Genomic DNA, 18028 nt, shown 5'->3' on the forward strand with positions numbered 1-18028 from the left:
AAAATCATGGTGAAAATTAGCTCTTTTTTTTTTTTCTTACTCCATAAACTTGAATTTGGATAAGAAGTTTTTTTTAATATTGTAGTTGCAATACGCATCATAGTTTTGGAATACATAGAACCATGATCGCCTACTTCAACTAACTATTGGCTACCATTAGAGAGAACAGTGGTATACTAGGATACTACCTCAAATGTTTGTCTCATAATTTATTAGCTGTGGAAGCATAAAAATCTACTTAACAAAAACTGACGGCAGTCACTCAGTTCTTTTTTTAGGTAAAAGCCTCAATTCAAGTCATAAGTAGTAGCAAAATTAAATAATTAATTAATTATGTAAGAAATAATAATTTAATGTAATCTAATTTAATATCAATTAATTATAAAAAATTATAAATATACAATTTCAATCAATGAGTTATAAGTATCCTAACAATCCATCGGTTTGAGTGTCAACCGATCCTCAAAACGAACACACGACCAACAATGAAATGAGAAAACTGTCTTCCTTCCAACATGGGATTTAATGTTCTATATCTCCTTATCATAAAGACATGTTAAAGACATGTTAAGTGTCCATCTTGTTGTCCTTTACGTATGTAACTTGTTATTGAAATTTCCTCTTTCTGCTGAGTTACATGCTTGCAAGCTTTAGTCTCATAAATGTCATATTTATTGTGAAAATTTGGCTTTATTTGGATTTATTGATCCAAATGTTTTAAATTCTATAAATGAGATTAAATTATTATTTTTATTTAATAATAATAAATAAATTAATTAATTTTCATGAAATTTATGTAGAATAATTGTCCTGATAAATCAATAAAGCAAATTTTCTGGGAGAAGCCAACGACATATATAAGAAAGGTTAAGTCAGAGGTGATGTTGGTAAGCCAGAATAACATTGTCTCCTTTTCTGAGGCAAACTGTGATCTCATTAAAGTCTGAACGCAGCAGCATGCAGTATGATTGGAGGATTTATTATTTCCCATATCCAAAATTAGCTCATCTTCTAGTTCTAGGAATCAGGGAAAATTATTTATGTAATACATTCACGAAGCAAAAAAAAAAAGCCAGAAATTCGACTGACATGTATTTGGACCTTTCCGATATTGAGAGTTGACTCTTGATGCCATATCCATGCTTTCGAGGAATATTATTGCGTGAACAAATTGTCTCACGGTGCCCTACTTTGTAAAGAAAGAAAGAAACACGAGACACAACCGGATCATAATAATTGTCGTGTTGCAATAAGGCAGATGATTTTTGTCTCAAAGGGGTTGCATTTGTAAAAAGCTAGTATGATTTGGTGTTTTCTCTCTTTTTTTCTTCTTTTCCTCTTTGGAAAACGAGGGTGTGGTTGTTCTGGGTCTATATCCTTTGGGGAATCATTGATTCAAATTTCTAAAATTGGAACGTCCTCCTTTCAGAATGGTCAAACTCAAGCAATAATTATCTGTAGTTTTGTTACAACTTAAAGCTCCTGTTTGGAGCTGCAATGGCTATTATCCTACTGAGTCCATTTCTAAGTTCATAATGTACATATGCATTTTGAATGGTTATAGATGTTCATAAATATATTTTCCATAGCCAATAGTCATCCAACGATACTGGCCAAAATCAAATAAAACCGAAAAGTTGGTCCTGAAAAGGATCGATTAACTTAAACGAATTTAGAATATAGCAAAATAGCAAGACCGTGTTTATTTCCTGTTTACAAACAGCACTAGCTAACTTAGCACTACCAAAATTTCATCAACAAAACTAGCTAAATCATATACTAGTACATTTAGGACGATGATGAATTTTAATGCCTGGAGAGCCAAATTACATCCTGAATAGCAGAAGCAGCGTACAGGACACAGCTGAAGAAAGTGAAGGCTATTGAAACTGCAACATGATCGCAGAAGCTATCCAGACACTTACAAAAATTTGGTAGAGCGGTGTGTCTGATTCCTGTTCGATTCAGGTTGGTTACCCCTGATGCTGCTGATCCAGCACTCATCATTGCATACGCCAATATCTGCCAGCAACAGATTAAGGTAATTTGCAAATAGTCAAATTCTCATCATATTTGGGAAAATCACATTAATTACCTGATCCCCAGCAAAAATAAGCCAAGCTTGATTTCTTGAGGGAATCACTGGAGACTTCCTCACCAACCTTGACATGCCAATGAGTAATTGCAGCAAGGAGTAACCTGCAGCAGCTGCAGTAACTCCAACAAGATATCTGTTCGATCACCAAATAAACACAGAATTCAACAAAAATTAGTCAACAGTCATGTCAAAGAGTCAAGTTTCCGCATTTTCCATGCCCTGAAAATCTCTTGGTTAAAACTGATTTGGAGAGCTTCAAAATGTGGAGATCCAGAAAAGTTAATAAAGAAAACAAAGAGAATAACCAAATAAATTAAAGCAGATATTAAAATGGAAAATAAATACTCACGGGTCTGATTCTGTTCATAGAGAGACATAGGAATTCTCCTCCAAACTTTGTTGCTATTCAAGGAAGCACCAAACCGAACATGCAAATAGCAAACAAACAAAACTCCGCACTTTACCTCATAAAAGTTGGTAAAAAAAGATCATAAAACCCACAATTTAAGGGTTTTTAGTCAATGTAAATGCCAAAATTGTATCATGAACACTCTATTGTGCTGTGTTTGAGACATGTAAGAAGCAAAAGAAATTTTTTTATAATTCACAAAATAATAATTGTAGCTTAATTATTTGAGTTAATTGGTTCCTATAATGAATGTCTTGATTTGATATTCTGAACCTATGCAAAAGACAGAAAAGGAACCAAATTATTTTATGATATTAATCTCAGCATGCAAAGCATTATTAAAATCTTAAAAAAATGCCAAGTACTTGGATACATTACATTTTCTATAACACAAGAAAACAAGTAGTACATTCCTTCGGTCGGTGAGAAAAAATGGAATAGAAAACAAATGAAATGAAAAAGATGAAAAAAGTAACCGAAAGATCAAAGCGTCACACAATAAACAGGAAATCGTTAGGTGAGGGTGAGCTCCACTTTTTCTTCCATTTTCCTTCACTTTCTCAGCAGCCAAACAAAAACACAACACCATACAAAAAATAAAATAGTAAAAACAACATAGCAGTTATATCGAGCACAGCTAAACAGTGAGGTTATTAATAATAGTAATTTCGATCTAGGAAGAAGAATGAAGGAGCACGCAAGGGTATGGTACTTACTCGAAGGAGTAAGAGAAAGACCATTTAGAGTGGAGCTGGAGCTGGAACCCGTAGAAGGAAGCAGTGCTAACCAGACGGGCTGTGACCATGAACGACATGGCTGTAACCGAAACAGCCATGCACAACAACCTGAGGGTCACCAGCACCACGTCCCCTCTCGTCCAGACTCCTGTCTTGGACCCTATCCCTACGTTGAACCTAAACCTCACACGGTTTTCACTCTGTCTGTTCTCCACCACCTTTTCCTCCGTCAGCTGCAACGAGAACGTAGATGGTGGTGGTGGTGGTGTTTTATGGTCATTCATCATCATTTCTCAAAGCTCTAACTTTTTCTGAGATTCGGATTATATATATATATATATGTTTCCTGTTGTCTCTCTCAAGTCTCAAGATCGTTGGACATGATATGAAGGTGGATGAGGAAGGGGGTTTTTAAAGGGAAAGCGGGGGCGTATATTTTACTGTCACTACAGTAATCGAGGCTGTGCTCGTCACACACCCGCACAGGAGGCGACTCTTCATTGGAATTGGAGCCCCCCCTTCCCCCCCGCTGGAAATTTTGAAATATATTATTTTCTCAATAATTTTTAAGCTTTTTTTTTATAAATAAATTAGTTAACCCCTCAACTCTAAATTATTGTGTTCATATTCATAATACTTTTTTGTAAAAATTATTATTATTATTAGTTAGTTTGGTATATAGGGTCAAAGTTGAAGGAAAATTTTAAAAAAGGAATTTGTAAATATTAGAGATCAAATCTAGTTTTTTCAAATGAATTATTTGAAATAAGTTTAGGTTTATAAAAATTATTATTATTATTATTATTATTATTATAGTGCCTATTTCTTATCTCTTTTGAAAAGGAGTTGTAAATAGGATTGTAAACTTATTATTTCTCATCTCAAAATCATTATCTCTGATTAATTTTTTTTTGGGTCAATTAACTTAACATTGTGTATTATTTTTAATGAAATTATAAAATTTTAAAATAAAATTTGTAAATTTTGAATTTTAAAAATTTTAAAACATAATTTTAAAAATTTTAATTCAATATAATATTTAAAAAATCAAGATTTGTCTTAAACAAAGAATAAAATTATTTTTAAAAAAATTTATATTTAATTCACAGCATATAAAATTTATATACTGTTAATAAATTAGGTGATATCATATCATGAATGAAATGAATCAGATTATGTCATCTCATTATTAAATAAATTTTTTAAAAAACATTAATTTTTATACATTTATTTTAAAAATTGATATTTACTAATTTTTGATATGATATAATTTATTTTATTAATAATATATAAAATTTATATCCTAATAATTTATAAAATATATACCTTTTTTAAAAAGTAATATAAAATAAGACGTGGTCATTTTTAGGAATTCCCGTACGATACCCGTGAGAACACAGTGGCATGGCCATGGGTGTTTTTTTTTTGGTTGCTCCTTTTTGTGTATTAATCAACTTTCTTAATATTTCTTTTATTTATCCAATGCAAATATGCTTCCATTTGAACTAATTTTGGAGTGGCAAAAATATTAGATTAAGTTTGTAATCATGGAATATTCAGTTTTAATTGTTAAATGAATAAAAAAAATTTAATTATTAAAAATTTTATGGAGCTAATATGAACTAAATTACTAAAAATATATTTTAATCATTCAATTTATACATGTTAATATAAAAATAAATATTCATAAATAAAAATAACTCCTATTACAAAACATGAGAACACATTCTAGTTCTACGTAGTAAAAGAAAGTAGCTATACTCGATTTTATTACTTTTATATTTATTATTATAAAATTACTTATTTTGTATTCTATAAAACAAAAGTTGTAATATGATATACATTTATACCCTTATTTGAAGTGTCAATTTATTTAAATTAAAATTATATTTCTACATAACAAAAAACAATAACAGTGTAATCAAAAGAATTATTCCCAAATTTATTAATTTTTTTAATTTTTATAATTGTATCACTTAATTTCTTATTACAAGAAACAAAAAATAGTATCACCAATTTTTTATATTTATTAATTTGTTATTAAATTAAGTAATTTATTATTTTACATAATAAAAAGTAATATTACTATATTTTAATTTTTATCTATATTTTGCTATTTTTGCATCTAGTTGTTATCATAATACTTAATTTCGTATCAAACATAATAACAAAGACAGTATTGTTATTTTTTGTTATTTCTATACTTAAACTTTGTTTTTTATTAACACTTTTTGCCACTTTTCTTCTATTTGATTTTTCCTTCTTTAAAATTGGTACGAGCTAAGGAAAAGTATCTAATACTATTATGGATAAATAAGTTAAGTTGTTAGTCAAAATTCAAATCATAACAGTTTTCGATATAGGAAAAAGATGAATTACTTATAAGGTGTTCAAACTTAACTTGATAAATATTTGAATTCATTTCGTTAACTATTAAATAAATTTAAGTTTGAAATATTCAAGTAACGAATTAAGTTGAGTTTAAGTTTTATAATAATTGATTTCAGTAATTTGCAAATCTTATGGAGATTTTTATTTTTTTAATTTTTAATATCATATTACTTGAATCAAGCTCAACTCTACTTATGTAATACTTTGCTTGAATAGTTTATAAGTTTTTTCGAAAATTTTTAAATTTTTTATATTATATACATAATTCAAACATAAAATTGAATTGAATTCTTAATTTCTTATATAAATTAATAATAATTGAACTTGTTCAAATCAAACTCAAATACCGTGAATTAATTTTCGAGATTGAGCTCAATCACAAAATAATAACAATAATAATAAAGTTTGACAAAGCACAACTCTCAAGTTTTGTAATAGTGTGAAGCTTGAGGTTGCCTAACTTTATTATTATTGTTTATTAATTTATTACTAAATTGAGATTTAGAGAATGTAAAATATTTGTTATTTTATTGTTATTAAATAAATTAATATAATCCTTGATGGGATGTATACGTAATTACGAATCAGTCTTGTAAACATACTGGTAAAAAAATTTTTTTTTCAAGCGGAGCAATTTAACATTGACGTTAGATTCCCCAGTAGTTTCGAGACACAGTTTTAATCTGAAAAGAGAAAGAAGAAAAGAAAGAAGATGCTTTGTCTTAAGCTTCATTGTCGACTAAATCGAAAGCTCAATTACCTTAAATTATCTGTTTCAGTTTCATTTCTCAATGTAAGTCTCTCTCTTTCAATCTTTTAAAACGTTAAAATATTCTTTTTTTTTCATGTCACTCAAAATCCTGTTCACTTTTTTTTTTAATTGTTCATGGCTTATCATTTCTCTCTTGGTTCTTCATTGTACCCAAAACTCCCATCTCGAAAACCCAACTCCCATGTTCCATTTTTCTCCAAAACTTACCCTTCAATTTCTTGTCGAATTCATAGCTGTAAGAGCAATACTTCTAATGATGATGATAAAACCAAGAAAACCCAATTCAATTTTGTTGCTTTACCTATTATTCTTACTATAATCTCCACTTCGTTTCCACAAAAAAGTTCTCTTGCTGCAGTTAAAGTATCTGATAGCAAAAAAAAAAAAAAAATCAGAAAAAACCCAAGGAGCATTAACCCCAGAGCAAGTAAAACAATGGTCGAAAAACAAACAGGATTCCATATACTGAAATTTTGAGTTTAAAACGCGAAGGAAAGATTAAACATTTAATAAAGCTGTCCAGAGTGAGTTTAAATCAAAAGGCGGAGCCAGTTTTAGTAGTTTTAGAGGATTCCAGAGTGTTAAGAACTGTTTTGCCTTCGATTGATAGTGATAGGAAATTTTGGGATTCATGGGACGAGTTAAAGATTTAATCTTTGTGTACTAATGCATATACACCTCCAATTAAGAGGCCTGAGGTGCCTGCCCCATATATTTGTGGAGGGTGCCTGCGTTTATGTTGTCATGGTTTAAGCCAAAGGAGTCCAAAAGGGCTGTGGAGATAAGGAGAGCAAGCGAGGAGTTCAAGGAGACAAATAAAGGAGTTGGAGTCCACGAATATTTTGACCCTTATTGTTATTATTATTTAATGGTGACTAAACCATAAAGCCTTTTGAGTTAAGATAAAGGACCCATAGGATAGTAATTGCTGATGTTGAGAAAATTGAATTCAAGTTTTAAGAGTGATTCAAGGATGCATGTAGGATAGTGATTGGGTGCCTTGATGCCCAATATTTTAGTTTGAAGCATGGTTTGCCAATAGTAATTTTTCTAGCATATATATTTTTTTCGTTCTTTTGTAAAAATTTTTATGAATAAGCTTCTTGCTATGTTTCATCCCGTATTCATCTGTATTTAGTCGATTAACTTGATCCACTTGTAATATCCCTAATTATTTCAGTTGAGTACGATATGGGCTGAAACAACAGACAAGGCTAGGTCAGCAGCAAGGATGTTTGTTCTTGGTGGCGTCTCAGAAAAACATCACGGGTTGTCTAACTTCTGGGTTGCAAATCGAATTAATGTGAGGATACATCCATATTTCTTTCTACTTGTTTCTTTGAAAAATAATTTTTGGTTACTTTCTGGCGTACAGCCTAATTCCAGTTATAATATTTCTAAGTTGATGTAATGCAACCTTCATTGAGTTCCTCTTTTTACTTAAAAAATTTTATCTAATGCATCTATATAGTAAAATGAATTTTGAGAAGAATAGGTTAAGATAAATTACGTGTTAAAGTCTCCGGTGGTAGACCACCTAAAAGTTTATCTTTTAAATAAAATTATAAAAGAGTGTTTAAAGTTTATCAAAAAGATAAATTTGATCTATGAAAATAAATTTTGAGTTTGAGAGTCGGTTACGTGTGGGGAATAATTAGTACCCCGCAACACCCATAAATTGGTACCATTTAATCATGCGCTATTTTCAGTGTTGGATGAAATGGTTTTAATTTAAACTTTAATACTAATTCCCTTCATTTAAAAAATGGTTTTTGCTAAAATTCTTTATTTAGAAATATTGAGGAAATATTTAAGTTAAAGAATTATCTTAAAATTCTCTAACATTTAGGCTGAATTTAAAATAACTCTTTTCGCTTAAGACTTAACGCAATATTCTTTAAAATGAAAATAACATTCGTAGTGAAAGATAATTATTGGTAACTCTCCAACATCTAGGCAGAGTACCGAGAATTATTTCATTTGAAATGTTATTTTTGTTTTATTTTATAATATCAAAAATTTAAAAGTAAGTAAATTAAAAAAAAATTTTGGGTGAAAAAGTAAATGATGGTATTATCATATTGCAAGTAAAAATTAAAGACAAAGAAATGCAAATGAGTGCAAACAATAATAAATAAATGCTTGTAAGCCAATAGGTGTTGTGTATGAAGATGAAATGCAAATTTGAAATTGGATTCTTAAATATAATGAGACCACATTGACTTTTCAACATCTAGATGGAGCTTAGATGCGACTATTTATATTTAAGATCCCATTATAATATTATACCTTTTTATTTATTGATTTTTTTCCCATGATTAAAACAAATTAAAGACTGGCATGAAAACTTAATAAAATAAAGTTTCTTAAGTATCTCATCGTTTAGGCGACACTCGAGAACAAATTATTTCAAGAAAAATTTTTATACATGTTCTTAGGATTTTGGGATGGTTTTGATTAGAGTTTAGGTCAAGGTTTTAAAGGTTAGGGTTTCAGATTTTGGAGTTTTGGATTTTGGGGTTTTGGTTTGAGTTTCAAGGGTTTTAGAATTTGGTTTTAGGGTTTAAAGAGTTTTAGGGCTTAAATTTTAGGGTTTGAAAAGTTTAGGGTTTTGATTTTAGGGTTTGGGGATTAAGTTTTTGATTTTAGGGTTTACAGGGTTTAAGGTTTTAGTTTTACGATTTGGAGGGTTTAGGGTTCTGATTTTAGGGTTTGGAGGGTTTAGGGTTTCGATTTAAGGTTTGGAAGGTTTAGGGTTTTGATTTAGGGTTTGAAAGGTTTAGGGTTTTAATTTTATGGTTTGGATTTTAATTTTTTTGAATTTTTAAAAACGTAAACATCTTTAAAAATCTTCAATATTTAGATAGACTTTTGGAGCAAGTTTAATTTTTATGATTTTCAAAAATTAACTAAAATATTTTTCATATATTTCTCTTTTAGGAGATTTATTATTATTATTGTTAATTTATTATTTATTATCTTTTTATACTTTTTAATTTTAAAATTTTTTTATAATAATTCTCCAACATCTAGCTGAAATTATTTTTAGAAATATGTTTTTATTCTTTCCAACATCTAGGTAGAAAAAATAATAAAGAAAAATTATTCTATTATTATTATTATTATTTTTTAGAATTTTTTTGTCATTATCTTATTATGTTTTATTTTTAAAAAAAATTATTTCTTAATATTATAAAACAAAAAAATATTCTTGTGAATTTACGCATTTTAATGTGCATAAATAATAATAATAATAAAATTTGAATAATAACAAAGAAATAATATATAAAAAAATTAAAAAAAAATCTAAACTGGGTCGATCAATAGTCCGGTCAATAGGGTAGTCTGATTGGGCAGTTCGGGGCAAAGACAGTTTAGACTAGTTCAATTGGATCGGTCAGGGCTAGGGGCTAAGGGACGTTAGGTCGTTGAGTCAGTTTGTGCGGATCCTGGGTCGGATTCGGGTTGACACGCGAATCTTCCCTGCATAAAACGATGTCGTTTTGTTTCTTTGTTTCCTATATAAAGGGCTCATTTTTTTTCTAGCTTATTTCTCTATTTCTTCAGAAAAAAACTCTTTTTTTTTCTCTCAACAAAAAAAAAAAAAAGGTTAGCCTACTGCTAGAAGTTGGTGTCACCAACGGTTGTGCCGACCGCCATATGTCACCATAGGCCGTTGATCACTAGCACTAGAAAAGCCTCAAAAGCACCAAAGCTTTATTTTTCATCTTTTTTCTAGATTCGGTGTTCTTTTCACCGAAAATGGCCATGATCGATGTAGATCGAGGCTAAAAGTTTCTGTCTTATTTCTTTTTTTTTTATAAACCAAAATTGATGTATTTTTTCTTTTATAGGTACCTTTTTGGTGTTGGGTTCCCCTCTATAGGGAGGATTGTGTTGATTTTTTTTGTGTTTTTTTTGTGTGAAATGTTTTTTAGTTTTCTGATGGGTATTGTGAGGAAGTGATAATCGGGGTTCGTTGGGTGCTGGTGTAATGGTTCGGGCACAGGGAGTGGGTGTGTGACATTGGGCTTGATGAAGGTTGAGGCTCAAACTGAAAGGCTAGTAAATTTTGGGTTTTTGGTGTATTTGAACTTGGAAAGGGAAATGAGTGTTTAAGGGCAGTATGTCTGGTGGTGTTGAGGGGTTGGAGTCTAGTGGTGGAGTTGAGGGATTCTGGGTGTTTGAAGGTAGTGTGTCTGGTAGGAAAGATCGGTGTTTGGTTATCCTTAGAGGTTTTTAGGAGCTTCAAAGAGGGAACATATGGTGTTTGGAGGGGTGGCTATAAGGAATAGCTGGGGTAGGTTATAGAAGGTGGCTGGTCGGGCTAAGGTAGGTTGTAAGTGGTTACTGTAGGGTAGGGAAAGCTGGAGGTGGCTGTAGGATGGCTGGTGCTAGGCATCAGTCGCCTTGTCTTCTGCCACTTTTCTATTTCCCTTTTTCATTTTTTTGTATTTTTTTCAATATTAAACTAATATTAATATTTTATTATCAATATGTTTTCTTTTATTATTAATAGTTTAATATTGATAAACAAAAACCAAAAAACGTGATTTAAAGCATCAATAAACTCAGATAAAATTCGATGTCTACAACTGTCTCTCTTTGTACATTATTGAAAATAAAGAATAGGGTAAAGATAAAGACAACAATTTTGTCTAGAAAGAAATTGAAGAGTTTTTTTTTTTTTTATTAAACTTCAAATCAAGTGATAAAGACAACGACTGAGACGATGCCACGAATTGAGAAATAAAGAATCAATCGGGACAACACCGCAAGTTGAGGAATAAAGAATTGATTAGGACAACACTGTAAGTCAAAAAATAAATAATCGATCGATATAACATCGTGAATCGAAATTATACCCGGATATCTTAAAGATTATGTTCAGAGGACTTAGAAATCATGCTTAAAGGTCTTACAAAATCGATTGGGACAACATCGTAGGTCAAAAAATAAAAAATCATTCGAGATAACACCGTGAATCAAAATTATTCTCGGAGGTCTTGAAGATTATGCCCAGAAGTCTTAAAAATCATGCCTGGAGGTCTTATAGAATCGACTGGGATAACTCCGTAAGTCAAAACATAAGAAATCAATTGGGACAACATTGCGAATCAAAATTATGCCTAGAGGTCTTAAAAATTATGCTTGGAGGTCTTAGAAATCATGCCCGGAGGTTTTACAGAATCGACTGGGATAACATCGCAAGTCAAAAAATAAGAAATCAATCGGGACAACATCACGAATTGAAATTATGCCTAGAAATTTTAAAGATTATACTTGGAGGTCTTAAAAATCATGCTCGAAGGTCTTAGAGAATCGACTGGGACAACATCGCAAGTTAAAAAATAAAAAATTGATCGAGACAATATCACGAATTAAAATTATGCCCAGAGGTCTTAAAGATCATGTCCAGAGGTATTAAAAATGATGCTTGGAGATTTTATAGAATTGACTAGGATAACACCACAAGTCGAAAAATAAGGAATCGATTGAGACAACACTGCAAATCAAAATTATACCCAGAGGTCTTAAAGATTATGCTGAGAGGTCTTAGAAATCATGTTCAGAGGTCTTAGAGAATCGATTGGGACAACACCGTAAGTCAAAAAATAAAGAATCGATTGAGACAACACCATGAATCAAAATTATGCCTAAAGGTCTTAAAGATTATGCCCGAAGGTTTAAGAAATCATGTATGGAGGTCTTAGTGATTATGCTTAGAGGTCTTAAAGATTATGTCAAAAAGTCTTAAAAACCATTCCTAGAGGTCTTATAGAATCGACTAGGACAACACTGCAAGTTAAAAAATAAAGAATCAATTGGGATAACATCGTGAATCGAAATTATGCCTAGAGATCTTAAAGATTATGCCCAAAGGTTTTAGAAATCATGCTTGGAGGTCTTAGAAAATCGACTGGGACAACACCGCAAGTCAAAAAATAAAGAATTGATCGAAACAATACCGTGAATCAAAATTATGTCTAGAGGTCTTAAAGATTATGCTTGAAAATCTTAGAAATCATGTCCGGAGGTCTTAGAGAATCGACTGAGACAACATTGCAAGTCAAAAAATAAAGAATTGATTTAGATAATACCGCGAATCAAAATTATGCTTAGAGGTCTTAGAGATTTCAAGATCTTTGAATGCTCATTTCAATCAAAGGTAATGAAATTTTAAAAATTTAAAAATCTTTTTCCTGAAAGTCTTGCAAATTTCAAAATCTTTGGATGCTCCTCCCAATCAGAGGCAAAGAAACTTTGAAATGTAAAGAATTTGTTTTGAAAATGGCTTTCACCTGATCAGAGATTTTTGAGACTCTAAAGGTCTTACTTGAAGAAGGTTCCTCTTAAACAGAGGCTTCGAAATCTTGATTGAAAATGGTATCCCTTAAACCTAGGCTTTGAATCTTGCTTTTTTTTTTTCTCTTTTTTTATATTATTTTTTTATATATTTAATACTTACAAAGTTGATAAATGTAATCATGATACAAATGTCAATTCTCATCAAATGTCGAGGTGAATGTAAATGTCAATGTAAGAATGCAAATGCTTGATGTAGATACATTTGACTTTTTCACAATGTAAATAACAATGTTCTTTTCATGTAAATGCCCTTACAAATACCTTTTCTTAGGATACAGATGTCATGATGCAAATGTAAATTCTTTTTATAGTGTGAATGCAAATGTCTTATACAGATACAAATGCAAATAAGGCAAATGCGAATGTCTTTCTTGTGATGCAGATGCAAGTGATGCAAATGCAAGTGATGCAAATGCAAGTGATGCAAATGCAAAGACTCTTCTTGCTTTCCCTTTTTATTTTAAGAATCTCTGTTCAAATTTTCAATGTTTCATTTTTATGAAAAAAATGATCTCAGTATTATGTTCAAAATGCTCAAATAATCTCTAAAATTTTTAAAAATGATTAAAAAATTACCTCATATAAAGTATCTTTGCAATCAAATAAAAAAAATTAAAACTCAAGACTTCTGAATCTCTTGAAAATTGATGACTACTATTTGAAAGGCTTGTGGATAGGGGATAATTGACAATTCAATTTTTTTTCACTGGTGGGCATATCTTATAGAGAGCTCAACGAGGGTTGTAAAGATTTTTCTTGGGCTCATAAAAGAGATAATTTTCTAAAATGCTTTCCTTTTATTAAAAACGTGATACTTCAATATGTGTTAAAACTAACCATTACCTTTCAAACAAGATATGGGAAGAGGACAAAGCTGGTTTTCTTCTCTTTTTTTTTTTGAAATATAAGATCTTTAATGGGTATTGATCCTTCATAAGGTTTTGCATCGAGAATTTTTTTTTTATTCTGGATAGAACCTTGTAACTCTAAAATTATTTTGGGGCCTCATAAATGATTTTAGCTCTAAATTACCCTTTTGAGGTTTTCACCTTAGAGCTAAAATTTTTTATCAATGAAGAATTTGGTGAAATCTTGCCAAATACCAATAAATATACAAAATTTCAAGGATATTGCTCTTCAATTCAAGTGTTAATATTTGATTAGAATGAACTTTTCAAGGTGTGTAATGTAGGCCATGATTAGGAGTTTTGAAAGAATGGATAAATAGGCTTAAAATATATTATTCAGGACAATTAGACAAAGGATCCTGAGGAGCATTCTCTGGCTTTTTTTTTTTTAAAAACATCTGATTTTAAGTTCATCAACTTTATTCACCTTTTTTTTTTACCTTGAATTCTTATTTTCAAAGTTCATGTTTTCTCTTTTCTTTTTTTTTTTTTGTTTTTTGTTTTAAAATTTTTTGAATTTTGACTGAAACTTCAGATCTTTATCTCTAAGGTGCATTTTTTTCTCGAAGACACTTAATTTCATCTTTTTTTTTTCTATTTACTTTCTTGAACTCTTGAGATTTCTTGAACTCGGACTTTCATATTTGAGAGGTGTGTTAGATTCTTTTAATATTAAATACTTTCATTAAAGTTGGTCTCTTAAAGATATCCTTATTTTACCCCAAATGTAGAAAATAATCATTGACCATGGTTCATTTTAGAATAAAAAAATTTAATAGGCTCAAATGGGTAGCAAGTGGATAATTTTTTATATATGAGAAGGATAGAGAAAAATGATCATTCATCATTTCAAACATGATCACTTGGTTCGATGGGTGAATCATTGAAGAATGAGATAAAAGAAATTTTTTTTACTTTTTTTTTGTTTTTTTTTATGATGCATCATCTTATTTTTCATTTAAGGTTCTAATGACAATCAAGTTGTATAGGATCGATCACATAGTTCAAAAACCTATTTGGGCTCAAATTTTTTTTTGGTGAAAAAAAGAGAAAAATTATAAAGGTATGAAACAAATTATCTTAGGCAAAAATAGAGTCTATTTTTTTGTGCCTTAAGACATGAAATAAGGGCTATTTTAGATAGAAAGTTTATGTATTTTTGTGTTTATGGTCATAGCAAAATTTTGACACACATTGAATTACCAATTGAAAGTTTGTAAGCGTATCTAATTTTTGAAATTCAAAACGAACTTTTAAAATTAACCTCTTTTGTTCTTTGTTGAAGAAAAGATTATCGGCCTTTTAAAGTATGAATTCAAACTCACATTCCCTGAAGGGATTATGGTTGATGAGTTAAATTATTTGAGTGATTAGGAGCATGAAGTTTTCAAAAGGTGTGGAGCTATTCGGTGAAATCTTTCCTAATAGTAATCAACATTTCCTTTAAGAATCATTCCATCTTTATTATAGAAAAAAAACTTTTTTTTTTTTTTTGTCTTTTTTTTTAATCTTGAAAGTTATTTATGTGGGACCTTTTATTCAAGCAAATGCATAAAAAGAAAATTTTATAAAAAAAGGATCTAAAACATTCAATTCTTCCAAAATGAGTTAGATAACTTCTAGGGACACCATAAGCATGTCATACATAAACAGTGAAAAGATTCAAAAGAAAATCATGCTATCTTGATTTTTTAAAACTTGAAACTTCCTTTTTCATCTTAACTCCTCACATTTGGCAATTGGATAGAGTCAACTTCTATTGTTCTATCACCTCTAGAGTCAAAATATCACTCTTGATAAGGTTTTCAATCTTTTCTTTTAACTGTTTGTATTTTTCAGTTGAGTGATCGATTTATGTGTAGACTCTTTACCATTGGGATTATAGCTCCTTACCAATAGATTTGGTGTTATTTTCAGAGGTACAAGAGTGAGATCTGACCTTTTATTAGTAAAGGCAAAAGGTAAGAAATAGGGATTGGCAATTTTTTTTTATCATTTCTTAGTTGTTTTTGATTATTTATTGGTCGGATGGTGGGTTCAAATGTAGGAGCAAGATCATGAATGGCCATTTGAGGATGAGAATTTACTGGAAAGCTTAAATGCTAGCTTGGCTGGCAAGGATATAAGTTCTAAGATATATTGCTTGTGACAGTGTAATGAGGCTGATGAGAAGGATATGGATTGTACAGGATGAAGCTATTGGGTAGATGCCCCTCCATTGTGATTGCTTGCACTTCTCTTTTTTTATTTTTTAATGTACTTTCTTTTTCAACATCTGTTATATCTTTCAACTTAATCCTACCATTCTTGATTGCATTTTCTATAATCTCACTAAAAATTATCATATCAAAAAAGTTTTTAGAGACATTCCCAATTATTCTTTCGTAAGAGGGAGTGTTCAAAAAATTGACAAACAGAACAATAATTTTTTTCTTTGATAATGATGGTTGTACTTGGGCTGTTATGTCTCTCTATTTATGTGTATACTCTTTAAAAGTTTCAGTTGACCTTTTTTTCATGTTCTGCAGGGACATCTTATCTGGCTTCATATCTTCAACGTGCTTGTATTGTGCTAGAAAGGCCATTGTCAAATCATTTCAAGAGTAAATCTTGTTTCGATCTAGTTGAGCATACCATCTTATCATAGACTCAGTGAGACTATCCTGAAAGCAATGGATCAATAACTTATCATCATGAGTGTAGCCTATCATCTTTCGAAAATACATGGTGATATGTGTTAAAAGGTATTTTGTTCCATCATACTTTTCAAAATCTGGGACTTTGAATTTTGATGGAATAACGAGATTAGGCTCTAGACTAAGTTCATTGGCATCGATATTCCCATACACATCATGGCCTTCAATTACCTTCAATCTCCCTTCCAATAGGTCATACTTATCCGATATTTTTATATCTTCTGATGAATCTGACACTTTTTTTAATCTTTTCAATTCTTTAGGTTCATCCACATTAGGCACAGTAGTGGAGTGGTAAAGAGTAGGCCTGAGATTGATATTTATCTAAATTGATGGCAGCTCGACAGAAGGGTCGGTATAAGGTTAATGATTTATTGGAGGTGCTTGCAGCATATCTCTTGAACATATGTGAACCCAAATGGATATGATGGTATCTCAATAACTATTTATTCCCTTGCCTTGTGTGTTTCAATAATGCTTTTTCCTTTTGTTAACTTTGTTAACATCTATTTTAATTTTGCTAATTGTCTATCCATGTTTTATTGTATTCTTGTGATTGTTTACATGATCTCTCCCCAGGCCTTTTCTATTTTTTCCATCCGACTTGCATCTTCATTTTTCATGATTCTGGTATCGACTCAAGTGCACAGACTTAACTGATCTTGTTTCCTAGGATAGCTATCATTGAACCTTTTATTAATTATCAGAAGTAAAAAATGCATGGCATGAATTTTATTAAAAAGAAAAAAATTTGATTCGAAAGTTTGCAAAAGGATATTTATAATTATCATTCTTTGTCTTTAGCTGGCATGAAAAGCAATTAATTCAAATAAATGATGCATGATATGCAAGTCATATTTTATTATTTTTGTTGAGGGGAAACTTGAGTTCCATCCTATATTCAAAGTGGGTTATCTAAAAACATTCTTTCCATTTTAAAAGTTTGGTGAAGACATATTTGCAACCATCATTCTTTCTCACACTCCTTTAGGCAAAAAAAAAAAAAAAAAAAATGGAGGCATCAATTCATAGAAAATTCAGGTCAAAAGAAGTTTCCATTCATTCTCAAAAGTATCAAGTTTACACATCGTGAACCATTCTATGGCTGAGGCCAAAAAGTGTTGGACCTACTCTTACTCCCCTTGTCTCACCTAAGAAATCCAAAAATAGTTGACTATGATTATTGAGGAGGACAACGCTTTACTTTAAAAGCTTCTACTTCTTATTCATTATCTTAGCCAACCTTATTGTTACCGTCAGTACTGCTTATTGTCTCAGCATGGATCAATGAAAGGTTCTTATGAATAATTGGCTTTATTTTGACATCGAAACCTAGATATCTAACTTTCATCAGTTTTGTACCTTATGTTTCAAAACTGTGCAATTTTTTAGAGAATGGCCCGTGATGCCAAAATGGTATTAACATTGAGCATTGGGGTCATACCATTCGGGGAAAGGTGGTTTGCAAGGTTCAGCAGGGATAGGGGTAATGAGATAGTTTTCTATGAGTAATAGGTATAACTCTGTGTAGGACATGGGTATTAGATCAATATGAGTTTTTCTTTTGGTGTTGCTAGAGTTTTGCTATCCTATGATTGGTTTGCTTTGCTTAAAAGATGGTGGTATAGTTGGTCTTGAAGTGAATTGA

The 18028-nt window shown here is 30.6% G+C and overlaps 1 protein-coding gene across 1 annotated transcript; it reads right to left on the bottom strand.

Moving 5' to 3' along the window:
* Positions 1-1609: 1609 nt before the first annotated feature.
* Positions 1610-3761, bottom strand: LOC111281216 (CASP-like protein 3A2). Its single transcript, XM_089757179.1, has 3 exons — positions 3224-3761; positions 2096-2231; positions 1610-2022 (listed from the first exon to the last, which is right to left on the bottom strand). The coding sequence occupies exons 1-3, from the start codon at positions 3532-3534 to the stop codon at positions 1807-1809; spliced, it is 663 nt and encodes a 220-aa protein (XP_089613305.1). The 5' UTR covers positions 3535-3761; the 3' UTR covers positions 1610-1806.
* Between the last annotated feature and the right edge of the window lie 14267 nt (positions 3762-18028).

The sequence above is a fragment of the Durio zibethinus genome, chromosome 28 (genome assembly GCF_047325235.1).
Source record: "Durio zibethinus cultivar Kanyao isolate XHJ-2024 chromosome 28, ASM4732523v1, whole genome shotgun sequence".
In the NCBI taxonomy this organism is placed as follows: Eukaryota; Viridiplantae; Streptophyta; class Magnoliopsida; order Malvales; family Malvaceae; genus Durio; species Durio zibethinus.